Source organism: Cynoglossus semilaevis, chromosome 7, assembly GCF_000523025.1.
Source record: "Cynoglossus semilaevis isolate Cse_v1.0 chromosome 7, Cse_v1.0, whole genome shotgun sequence".
NCBI classification, from domain to species: Eukaryota; Metazoa; Chordata; class Actinopteri; order Pleuronectiformes; family Cynoglossidae; genus Cynoglossus; species Cynoglossus semilaevis.
The window spans coordinates 6,358,804-6,370,500 of record NC_024313.1 but is presented as its reverse complement, the minus strand read 5'-3'; the positions used below and the strand labels follow the sequence as shown (position 1 = coordinate 6,370,500).

The following is an 11,697-nucleotide window of genomic DNA, read 5'->3' as shown; positions in this document are numbered from 1 at the left end:
CTGTTGAATGGAAAAAAAAAAAGGATTGGACAAAGGAAAAAAAGGGGAAAAAAAAGAAGAATCTCAAGGATGTTGGAGATTCTGTGAGTGTTGGAGTCACCGAAAGTACTGACATCAGAGCTCCTTTGTGCCTTGTTACTTTACTGGTGTTGGTTGTTTAAATGGGGATTCATTTAAAAATAAAAAATAAATATATATATATAGAAACTGTACATATGTTGACAACTATATATATGTATATATAAATGTGTAAATATTCATATACATATATATTCACTGAAATGATTACATATATACATACATACGCACATATATGTGTGTATATATTTATATATGAGCCATATAATTAATCATGTAGGTCCCCTTGAAAATCTTTATAATCAGACACAGTGAGACATGAATAAAGATGAGTGATGAATGGGATAACATTAAGTCCAGGAGGAGCAGCAGCAGCAGCAGCAGCAGCAGCAGCAGCAGCAGCAGCAGCTTATTAAACAGGACTGAAATAGAAACAGCCTTGTCCTAAAGACAAATGAAAACACCGCACTATCTTTAAAGCGTTTCAATCCTCCAGAGACGGGTCCACTACCTTCTCCAGCTGTGCGTTCTGTTTGGACTTGTAAAGGACCTCCCCCACAGCCACAAACACGGACAGCACCAGCCCGGCGGCCAGCACGATGAAGATGCCGCCGATGTTCTGCACCCCCAGCGCGCTGGCCTCTTTGCTCTCCTCTTCAGGACAGCCGTTCCCTCTCCACCACTTCTCCTTCATCATGTGGAGCTTCCCTTCCTCCTGCAGCTGCAGAATGGCTATTGTGATTTTGTCTCTGTACGGAGAGCCTGCAGGGTGAAAACACAATGTGAGACGCGGCGACCAGGAATAACTGTGAAATATGTTTAAAAAAACCAAAAAAAAAAAAAAAAAACCCCAAGGACGGCAGCAAAGTCATTGTCTTTTATGAATGGGTATTTCACCGTACATTTGTACAGACGCACACACACACACACACACACAGGAGCTGTATAAGGGAAGATGAAATACACCCCAGTGTTCACTGTTACATAGTTTATAAATGCAGCAGGACGAAGTTTGAACCTAAAAACAGCCTAATAGGCCTGTAATTCATGGACACAGACGTCAGGAACAGTTCTCGGTCCTGAGGGAGAACTTACAGAACCATCTTTGATCAATGACTGCTCTGTTATTTTTAGTCCAGTGATTCTTTTTCTCAATGATGGTGTCAGATCCTTTGGGAATAACCTTCAGTTTTTGTCCCAACACCTACAAGTTCACTAATATCTCAATCCTTAATCAAATACAAATATTACATTTATTTTTCTTTAAACTCAAAATATATGAACTATTACCCAAAAGTAAGACGACCTTAGGCCCGGAAAAAGAGAGAAAAATATAGAGGTAATAATTTTATGATATATTATGTTTAATATACATATTATATTTTATTAACAAAACTAAGCAAGAACCAATGTGTTCAGCGATAAAATAGAAATCCCAGTTGGATCACACTCAAGTTCTAAGTTAAGTGTTAGAAGATTTTTTTTCCCCCTTTTTAACAGAAAAAAAAAAGAAAATCTGGATCAGACCCAGACTCAGAGTGCGCAGCTGTCTGCCTCCAGGGGGCAGTGAAGGGCAAAACATCCTGTTACAACACTACAATCCTTTTTCCTCTGTCAGAGCAGCTGTTTCATTCCAGTACCAGTATGGAGGCAGCATTAGCACCAGAATCACTGAAGAACCAAGAAACTTATAAAAAAAAATGTGGGCAATCCTTTTTGGAAAGAAATAAAAAATATATAAATCAGGTCTTGTACAGGATCTAGAGATTTATCAACCGTTGGTAAAGGATTTATCAGATAGGTATCAAAAACAAATGGACCAACCACAAAGAACTTTCACAGAAGGTCCAAAGAAAAGGCTGAATTATATTATTTCAAAAATAAAATTACAAAAAATAAGAAAACAAATAAAATTAGTATTAATTAAAATACAAATATAATAGTCTATTACACGAGCGTAATAACAAATATTATTATTTGCCTGAGCCATTTACAAAAAACAACCAAGAACCACTGGAACAGCCAGTGGTGGGAGTTGGTTTGTGCTCCGTGGAGCAGCACAGTAAAATCCAAACACTCAAATCTCCTGCAGAGGAAGTGAGTCAGGAATCAAACAACATTTAAAGAACAGTTTTGGGACGTTCTTCAGGGGCCTTAGAGAAACGTTCTCCATAACAGAAAAATACATAACCTTCTGTTAAAAAATGTTAAAATTGTAAAAACTCAATTATCTTCTTTTAGGAGGAAATTGATGATTTACTCTTGTTGTTTACATGTATTGTTATTTGACAATTAGGCTCATGTCACAGTTTTAATTCATTAAAAAAACAAAAAAAAAAAACAACCACGCAGCAACATTGCTGTATACGCTTTTATAAGCCCTAGTGGTGGGAGTGTGAAACATATGTGCTCATATAACTGGTCATGTCTCTGTTGGCTTCATACAGCCAGTTATTTTGGTGAGTCCCACTTCAAATCCCACTAATCCCTGCATTCACACAGTGAGTCTCAAATCGCTGCTCTCCACAGTGTGTGAATTATAACACGCCAGGACTTGGCAACAAAGAAGTGGCTCTTGTAAATCCGAGCTGCGGCGGCTGCTGCTGCTGCTAACTATGATGAAGCTGCTGTTTGCACACACACACACACACACACACACACCCGCCTGTAAACAGGCGAAACAGTTCAGCTCAGCGGGGTGGAAGTCAGAAATCTGTGGGATTATATGTGTATTTTCAAGATATGTGGGGTTTTTATGGGTGTGTTTTTTGTTTTTATTTTTCTGACATGCATGTTAATGTCACGTTTGCTGGAGTTAGCGAGGAAACATTAAACACAGCGGGTGCAGAAGAGGTTTCTACTGAAATCGTTTTTCGCTCTTGCTGTTATTTAGAAGCAGCGATGACGTTTGTTTACAGAGGTTGTAGAGAAATAATTTCTCAAACCTGGGAACACTTTGTACCAAAGCTCTTGGTGACACAACCCTAATGTCTCGTCGCTCCTCCGTACTTCATCTGCAGTGCTACAGTTCTGCCGTCAGCTGCTTGACTTGATTTCAATTCCGTCTCATATATAATTTATCCACTGCCATGAATCCTGCTTTTATTTTGTGATAAGCGGCATATTTACACTCACAAAAAAGGAATTCACTAAGTTGATGAGACATTACTGATTTTTTTTTTTAACAAACCTCACCCACTTTCACTGCTGTCGTCCAGTAATAGTCGCTCAGATTGGATTCAGGAGCAGGAGTTTGACCTGGACTTGACAGATGACTCAAACCTCTTCTTCTCTGACCTACGTTCAGCCTTAGTAAAAACTCCACTCAAACTTGTTTTGACCTTGTCTCACCAGGAACTTGAGTCCAACTCCACCAGAACTTTTTTCTGTGCTCTGTGAATAGGCCTCGACCTGAACTTTTCTTTGACTCTTCTTTGATTCTTGTTTTGGAAACTAGGACTGACAACCATTAGACTCCAGACTCGGTACCTCAACCCCTGTGGACCTGGACCAGTCTAACAGTCTAAGCCTAGGATCTTGAAGTGACTTTGATTTATCAACAAATACAATATTCATTCAGCGATTTTGATAACAGTCAGTTATAATGTGAATTGTGTGGGGAAGTCTTGTCATCTTTGGAAACAACTTCCTGTACCAAACGACCGGCATAAACAGTTCTGTGGAGGAGCACGTGTTCCTGTTAAGGAGATAAGTGGAGCTCCTTAACACGGGCATGTGAAAAGCATATGCCTGCTCCATTTGAAGATAAGGGATCAAGTCGTTCTGACTCCCCTGATCCGAGCTCCCCCATCATAATTCCAATGATTAATGATGGCCTAACAAAAGAGGCCTCAGATAAATGCTAATAGGACGAGTCCTTCGAGAGAAGGATACGGATAGCGAGGCCTCGGCGAACGGAGGGAGCTCAGTGGACGGACGTGCCGTGCATACACAACTACCTGACAGATGTTCAACAGCAGAGGACATCCATCACTCCCCCTCCTACACTGTCTGCTCTCAAGTATTAATGTGATCACAGTTTAAGTCGATGGCTGTAGATGACGCATCTGCGATCTGGGGAACAGGACGTGTGAAAACCGACAAGCGCTAAACGGTTTGGTCTTATTATGCAGCTGGCTGTGGGTTATTGCTGCAACAGCTCCACTGGGACCCAGTCGCTAAACAGTACTCAGTAGAGCTAAAGTTATTGGCTAAAGGTTGACGTGCAGATGAAGGTCTTCACACTGATGGGGACAAGAACATGAGAAAGAACGCCGTCTGGGGAACGAAGGAATCTTTCTCTGAAAAGAACAAAGAAAACAGAGCTGACTCTGAACATCTACAGTCATCAGCTCCGGCTCTAACTTTCTGAGGCTACAATCTAAACTTCTAGAAAGTACCGAGCAGGGAGTGTGAAAATAACTTTAAATCATTGCTTCTGCTTTAAATTATTACTTTTCCAAGACTTTTAATGTTAACTTCATGAGATTAAAGCTCGACGGATCCAAGACTTTCAATATTAACGTCACGAGATTAAAGCTGCACGAAAATGTTTTGTGAAGTCAGAAACACGGTATCCATCCACACATTCTACCTACAACCAATTGACCTCTGAACAAGCGGTATCCATCCACACATTCTACCTACAAACAAGTCAGGATCCAAGTACTGGACTGGTCGTGATGCACTGTTACACTGTAGTGTGTTTTTTGTTTTTATTTTTCTGACATGCATGTTAATGTCACGTTTGCTGGAGTTAGTGAGGAAACATTAAACACAGCGGGTGCAGAATGTGTTTCTACTGAAATCAATTTTCGCTCTTGCTGTTATTTAGAAGCAGCGATGACGTTTGTTTACAGAGGTTGTAGAGAAATAATTTCTCAAACCTGGGAACACTTTGTACCAAAGCTCTTGGTGACACAACCCTAATCTCTCGTCGCTCCTCCGTACTTCATCTGCAGTGCTACAGTTCTGCCGTCAGCTGCTTGACTTGATTTCAATTCCATCTCATATATAATTTATCCACTGCCATGAATCCTGCTTTTATTTTGTGATAAGCGGCATATTTACACTCACAAAAAAGGAACAAACCTCACCCACTTTCACTGCTGTCGTCCAGTAATAGTCGCTCAGATTGGATTCAGGAGCAGGAGTTTGACCTGGACTTGACAGATGACTCAAACCTCTTCTTCTCTGACCTACGTTCAGCCTTAGTAAAAACTCCACTCAAACTTGTTTTGACCTTGTCTCACCAGGAACTTGAGTCCAACTCCACCAGAACTTTTTTCTGTGCTCTGTGAATAGGCCTCGACCTGAACTTTTCTTTGACTCTTCTTTGATTCTTGTTTTGGAAACTAGGACTGACAACCATTAGACTCCAGACTCGGTACCTCAACCCCTGTGGACCTGGACCAGTCTAACAGTCTAAGCCTAGGATATTGAAGTGACTTTGATTTATCAACAAATACAATATTCATTCAGCGATTTTGATAACAGTCAGTTATAATGTGAATTGTGTGGGGAAGGCTTGTCATCTTTGGAAACAACTTCCTGTACAAACGACCGGCATAAACAGTTCTGTGGAGGAGCACGTGTTCCTGTTAAGGAGATAAGTGGAGCTCCTTAACACGGGCATGTGAAAAGCATATGCCTGCTCCATTTGAAGATAAGGGATCAAGTCGTTCTGACTCCCCTGATCCGAGCTCCCCCATCATAATTCCAATGATTAATGATGGCCTAACAAAAGAGGCCTCAGATAAATGCTAATAGGACGAGTCCTTCGAGAGAAGGATACGGATAGCGAGGCCTCGGCGAACGGAGGGAGCTCAGTGGACGGACGTGCCGTGCATACACAACTACCTGACAGATGTTCAACAGCAGAGGACATCCATCACTCCCCCTCCTACACTGTCTGCTCTCAAGTATTAATGTGATCACAGTTTAAGTCGATGGCTGTAGATGACGCATCTGCGATCTGGGGAACAGGACGTGTGAAAACCGACAAGCGCTAAACGGTTTGGTCTTATTATGCAGCTGGCTGTGGGTTATTGCTGCAACAGCTCCACTGGGACCCAGTCGCTAAACAGTACTGAGTAGAGCTAAAGTTATTGGCTAAAGGTTGACGTGCAGATGAAGGTCTTCACACTGATGGGGACAAGAACATGAGAAAGAACGCCATCTGGGGAACGAAAAAATCTTTCTCTGAAAAGAACAAAGAAAACAGAGCTGACTCTGAACATCTACAGTCATCAGCTCCGGCTCTAACTTTCTGAGGCTACAATCTAAACTTCCAGAAAGTACCGAGCAGGGAGTGTGAAAATAACTTTAAATTATTACTTTTCCAAGACTTTTAATGTTAACTTCATGAGATTAAAGCTCGACGGATATGTTTTGTGAAGTCAGAAACACGGTATCCATCCACACATTCTACCTACAAACAAGTCAGGATCCAAGTACTGGACTGGTCGTGATGCACTGTTACACTGTACTGCAGCACAATTTAAAGAAAAAAAAATTAAAGTTCAGATTGGTACTCTGGGTCTGTGTCCATCTCAAGGGCATCAGTGTGAGTGCATCGGCACTTACAGAGCCGCGCTGGGACCATATTTCACGGCATCCGCTCGTCTTTGTTACAGCCGCCGCAATCGTAGCATCTCTGAAGATCTATAACTGCCTCGTACTCATCAGCCACAGCCCACTCCAGATGTGGATGGACAGAATTAATCCTCTACATTTTGATGGCCTTCATATCACAGGTGATAAATGTGGCCATTACAGTAGGTCACAGTGTTCTCCCTGGCCTCCTCGTGACTGCTCTCACCCCCCCGACACCAGGATCGGAGCCATCACCAGTTTTATCAACCTCGTGACTGCTCTCACCCCCCCGACATCAACAGCTCACAGCCAGGGGTCGCTGGAAGGACCACATTCATGAGGTGTGAGGTTACAGGCCCCTAAAACATGCTACATTATTTAGACTAAATCCATGATATAGTTTAGTGAAAACTGCAGTTTAGAGGAAAGCATCCACTCTGTCATTAGAGTGACATGAGTGCTGCCCTCTGTCTGTATGTTCCAAATATTTGCTTTTGTTTTGACAGTGAAAAAATCAATTGACAGGATTTTCATTAAATGTTTTTTTTAACTTGACTATAAAAGAATATGTGGAGAAAATCATTATGGCTAAATGAAACAGTTTGACGCCTGAATATTTTCAGCCTTGGCGACATTTTAACCTTATCCATAAATCCCACCTGTTCATCCCTGCGCCTTTCATCAGGCCAAACCTTTTTACACTCCGTCCGACCATTACAACCGTGGCCCCATCAATAGAGGTCAACCTTTCCATTCTTCGAGCGTATCCATCATCCACACCACACACTGTTCATCTGTCACCCTGTTCCCCAAGTGTTTCTCTGCGACTTAAGGCCATTCAAACCGTTGACAACACGACAGGCACCGCGGGGAGCCGGGCCGAGGTTGGAGGTCATTTACCCATGGGCGTTCCCACTCCGTAGGCCTTAGAGTCGATGAGGTCACCAATCTGAGTGAGGTTACAGTTGCGCTGGGTGACAAACTCGATGGTGGTGGACTCCATGAGGAAGGCGTAGTCGGAGGTGAGGACACGCTGGATGCCCTCCTCCACGTCCTTCACCATCACAGACTGCCTCCTGCTGTTCATGAACTCCCACATCTTGTCGTAGGTGGAGATTTTGGTCTTCTGCAGGTCGACAGATCAGAAGAAGAAGTTAGTTTATGAACACTTTACTGCATTTGAAGAAAAAAACATTTTATTTTTTAGGATTTCTGTTTGGAAGAAAACAAAGTGAGGTGTGTGACAGGACTAGCAAAAACATTTTTACTTTGTATATTTTATTTTTTGCTTGATATGCAGTATTAGATTAAAATAAAACAATAGTCTTGTACCATTGCAGTCAGCTCATAGACCAGGGCACTTTGCTGAATATATAGCCCCCCCTGCAGGGCTGAGAGGCAAAGCTAATTGCTAGGTATAGTACTATACATTTTTTATGCACTTAGCTGACATTTTTATTCAAAACGACTTACATGAGGAGGACTAATTATATGGTTCCACTGGGCCTCGAACCCAGGACCTTATGTGTGTAAGGCAGATGTGTATGACAGGTGTGAAAAACGCAACACCATAGAACTATCAGAGCTTTAAAATAACACTGAATGATCATTTAGTTCAAATGTGTTTTAAATATCGTCGTACTGTAACAATGGTTGTCTGTAAATGGTAGGAACGATTCAGCTCCGCCTGTAGCTGCCTAATTACATTAAGATAATTATAACCTTGAGGTAAATAACATTAAATCAAGCACACTGAACTTAGCAGTTCTCTTGAATTTCTGTCCTTCTTTTTAACTTTTTTTTTTTTTTCATTTCTACTCACAGAAAAACACGATGCAAATTTCACAGCTTCAAAAATCAAACCTGTGAAAAAAAACACAGTTGTTGTCTTTGGTTTTTCTCTGACGGGGAGGAGCAGCTCCAAATTGTCAGATGAGGAATCTGGAGATGAACAACTCCAGCCTCCCAACAAACAAGGAGACGTGCGCCTCAGCTCAGCAGGGAGCTTTGTGTGAAAAACATCCTGCACCGTATGCAGAACACAATCAGACGCAAGCTGCAATTATTACTGACTAATCTCCTGATTAAAACAACATGACTTTGTCTGAATGAACTCCAAAAAAAAAAAAAAAACAGAAAAAAAAAACGCCGCTACTTGTTGTAGTAACAGTAGGAACTGATTGCCTCGTCTCCAAATTGTCACGTGAAATAAAAAAAAACGACAGAAAACGCCTCAGTCTTTTTACTCTGGTTTCACGCCCAGGTACCTTGAAGAAGGTCATGGTGGCCCCGTCCTCCACCACGCCGTACAGGATTTTGGTCTGTTTGGCCAAGTCGTCGGCTGAGTCTATGGGCGACTCCATCCTCTCCACGGTGAGAAAAGCAGCCAGGTTGGCCGTGTAGGAGGAGATGATGATGAGGGTGAAGAACCACCAGATTCCTCCCACTATCCGAGTGGAGAGGGCCTTGGGCATGAGCTCTGAGCCTGGTGTGAGGGAGGTGGCAGGAGAGAGTTAGACTGCATTCAGCTCAGCCAACTTCATGCTCATCTTGTATTTTTAGCCGTCTACTGTTTGTGAACCAAACACACACAAAGGGTTCATTCTCTTTGAACAACATCGTTTTAAGAACCCTCTTCAAGTCTGTCGCCGAGGCAGGTGCGCCTCAGGGCTTCAAGTCGTAATCACTTGCGAGAGAGCTCCTAAAACAAGAAGATTGTTGGGTTTCAGATAAATTAAATTACCCCTCCACGTCTCAGTCACAAGTGGTGCTTTAAATAATGTAGGAGATGCGAAGAGGGGCTATTTAGAATTCCCTCTGAAAAAAGGGGGGGTGGTGTCAATCAATCCAATCAAATAAATCACAGTCAACATCGATGAGAGGAGTGACAGACTGTTTGGACCAGAGAGTCATGTACTCAAGGTAACCTCACGTCCTGTCTCCACAACCCACTGATCTCTGGGTGCTGACGGGCCAAGGGCAAGAGGAGAGGATGATGGGAGATGTAATTAGAAGCAGGTACTGCAAACCCCATTTCCTGATAAGAAAGTACACTTTCAAAAAATGCAATAAAACCTAAAACCTGTAATTTGGTAATGTTCTTCAACCTCAATTTATCAGACAGGAAGACAAAAACAAAAAGACTTTTGGTGTTTTCACGGACAAACGCCACTCTTTTTGTTCGACAGTTTAGAAAATAATGACTGCACATCTAAAAAAAAGCCGTATCTGCCCATCACCTGCTGTATAATCTACCCTCGGATGCAGCCCTGCCCCCGTGTCACGAGTCTTTCCTGAACCTTTCACAGTATTCTGACATGCAGATATGGGTCGTGCTACATTCTTTGCTGAGAAGTGACAAACGAGATAAGACGTCTCCTCACCTTCAGAGATCAAGTCTGAAGAACCTCACTTCTGTGACCTTTTAAGTTTGACTTTTAATAAATAGACTTGAAAGTATCACCAAATTGAAGGTGGGTGTATTAATGTCATTTTCTGACGCTGAATGTGGAAACTGGGTTTTTTATAGTTTGAAGTGAGAATTCTAAAAATCTTTTCCCTTTTCAAACCTCAGGAACTCAGGAGTTTTGGTGGGTGTATTAATGTCATTTTCTGACACTGAATGTGGAAATCTTTTCCCTTTTCAAACCTCACGAACTCAGGTTTTTTTTTGTTTTGTTTTTGTTTTTCGTACATTATTTTTAGCATAGTTGATTAAATTAAATCCTATTAAATGCAAATGTATTCCAAAACAACATTCGGACCCCCAGGGGCCTCTACCTCTTGCCACCGGCACATGTGAAACTAGACCCATCCTCCCAGAGACAGTGGGGCAGAGAGAGCGTTCACAGCCACAGGCTGAGGCAACTACCTTGCTGCATGAGAGCCCCAACTCCAAACCAGAAACTATTGAGCAGCGTAAAATTGTTTTCCACTACATCCGAGTCGGGGTTGCATGGATGGGGGTTGTACCACTCGTAGGGGCTGAACCTAAAAAAGGAGGGAGAGAGACAGAGAGACAAGTCAGTGTGGAGCCACGAATTCATGAGATCAAGCAGGAGATAAAACAACATTGGATTGAAGAAGAAGAAGAAGAAGAAGAAGAAGAAGAAGAAAACGAACATGAACAAAGAGAATGCTAATGTGCAGGAATCTGGTGTTATGGCCCCAGGGTCGGTGTCTGCAGAGACCAAAGCAAATCATTCAAGCTTTTGCCCAGATCAACATATTGGCATATTCAAATGCCATCAGTTTATTGTGAGAACGGATCAATAGGCTGGGATAACACTGTCACTGGTGATAATGTCCTGCTACGTGATGATCTTTGGAGCTCATTGGGATTCACTGACTCAGGATCTGCCGCCTGTTTTCTTCCCCTCCAGCAACTGCAATCAGCACATCCTCCGAACACCAGTGAAATGTGAAGTTTCTTGTTTTTTTCCCCCTCATCTGTATTCTCTGTTCTGTTTCTGATGCTGCTCCGTTCTAATCCCAGCGAACGACATCCGGCTCGTCCTCAAAGAAAATAATGGTGCCGTTAACCGCTGCTGTTTTTCTCAGAAATAAGGGACAAAATGTGGATTTTCTTCTTAAACCAACACGTGTAACAGCCCACGAAACGCTTCTTAAAAACAGAAAAATTAGAGTTTCAATAACCCTAACGTAGCACGGTGAATGAAAAGAATTTCAAGATAGATGATTTGCAGTCAGTTTTGCAGCCCTTAAAAATGACAAACGGTAAGTGGTCTGTACTTATGCAGCAATTTTCTAGGCCTGCTGACGACTTGAAACCACAGGTTTTTTCATCTACTTACAGACGCTCTGGTGGGAGTGGGAGGGGTGGTGGTATACACTGTTACTGGCCAGGTCTGGAATCACACCCACAACTGCACTAGCTCCTGAGTGATTCACACCCGTCCACTATTCCTGGAGGCTAATGTTTTTTTCTGAAGAGCCTTGGAATTTGTCACAATAAAAACAGAGGTTTCAAAACAACCCCCACCCCTCCCTCTTCTCCCTCCATCC

At 42.3% G+C, this 11,697-nt stretch overlaps 1 protein-coding gene across 3 annotated transcripts in view; it reads right to left on the bottom strand.

Annotated features, from left to right (window-relative positions):
• LOC103380931 (glutamate receptor ionotropic, kainate 2) overlaps nt 1-11,697 on the bottom strand; it is a 65,281-nt gene that overhangs the window by 3,412 nt on the left and 50,172 nt on the right. For all 3 annotated transcript variants that reach the window (XM_008313073.3, XM_008313074.3, XM_008313076.3), the window contains exons 12-15: nt 10,544-10,662; nt 8,940-9,157; nt 7,573-7,798; nt 590-840 (exon numbers count right to left, since the gene is read on the bottom strand). In XM_008313073.3, coding sequence (XP_008311295.2) covers nt 590-840; nt 7,573-7,798; nt 8,940-9,157; nt 10,544-10,662 — 814 coding nt within the window. The remainder of the gene's footprint in view (nt 1-589; nt 841-7,572; nt 7,799-8,939; nt 9,158-10,543; nt 10,663-11,697) is intronic.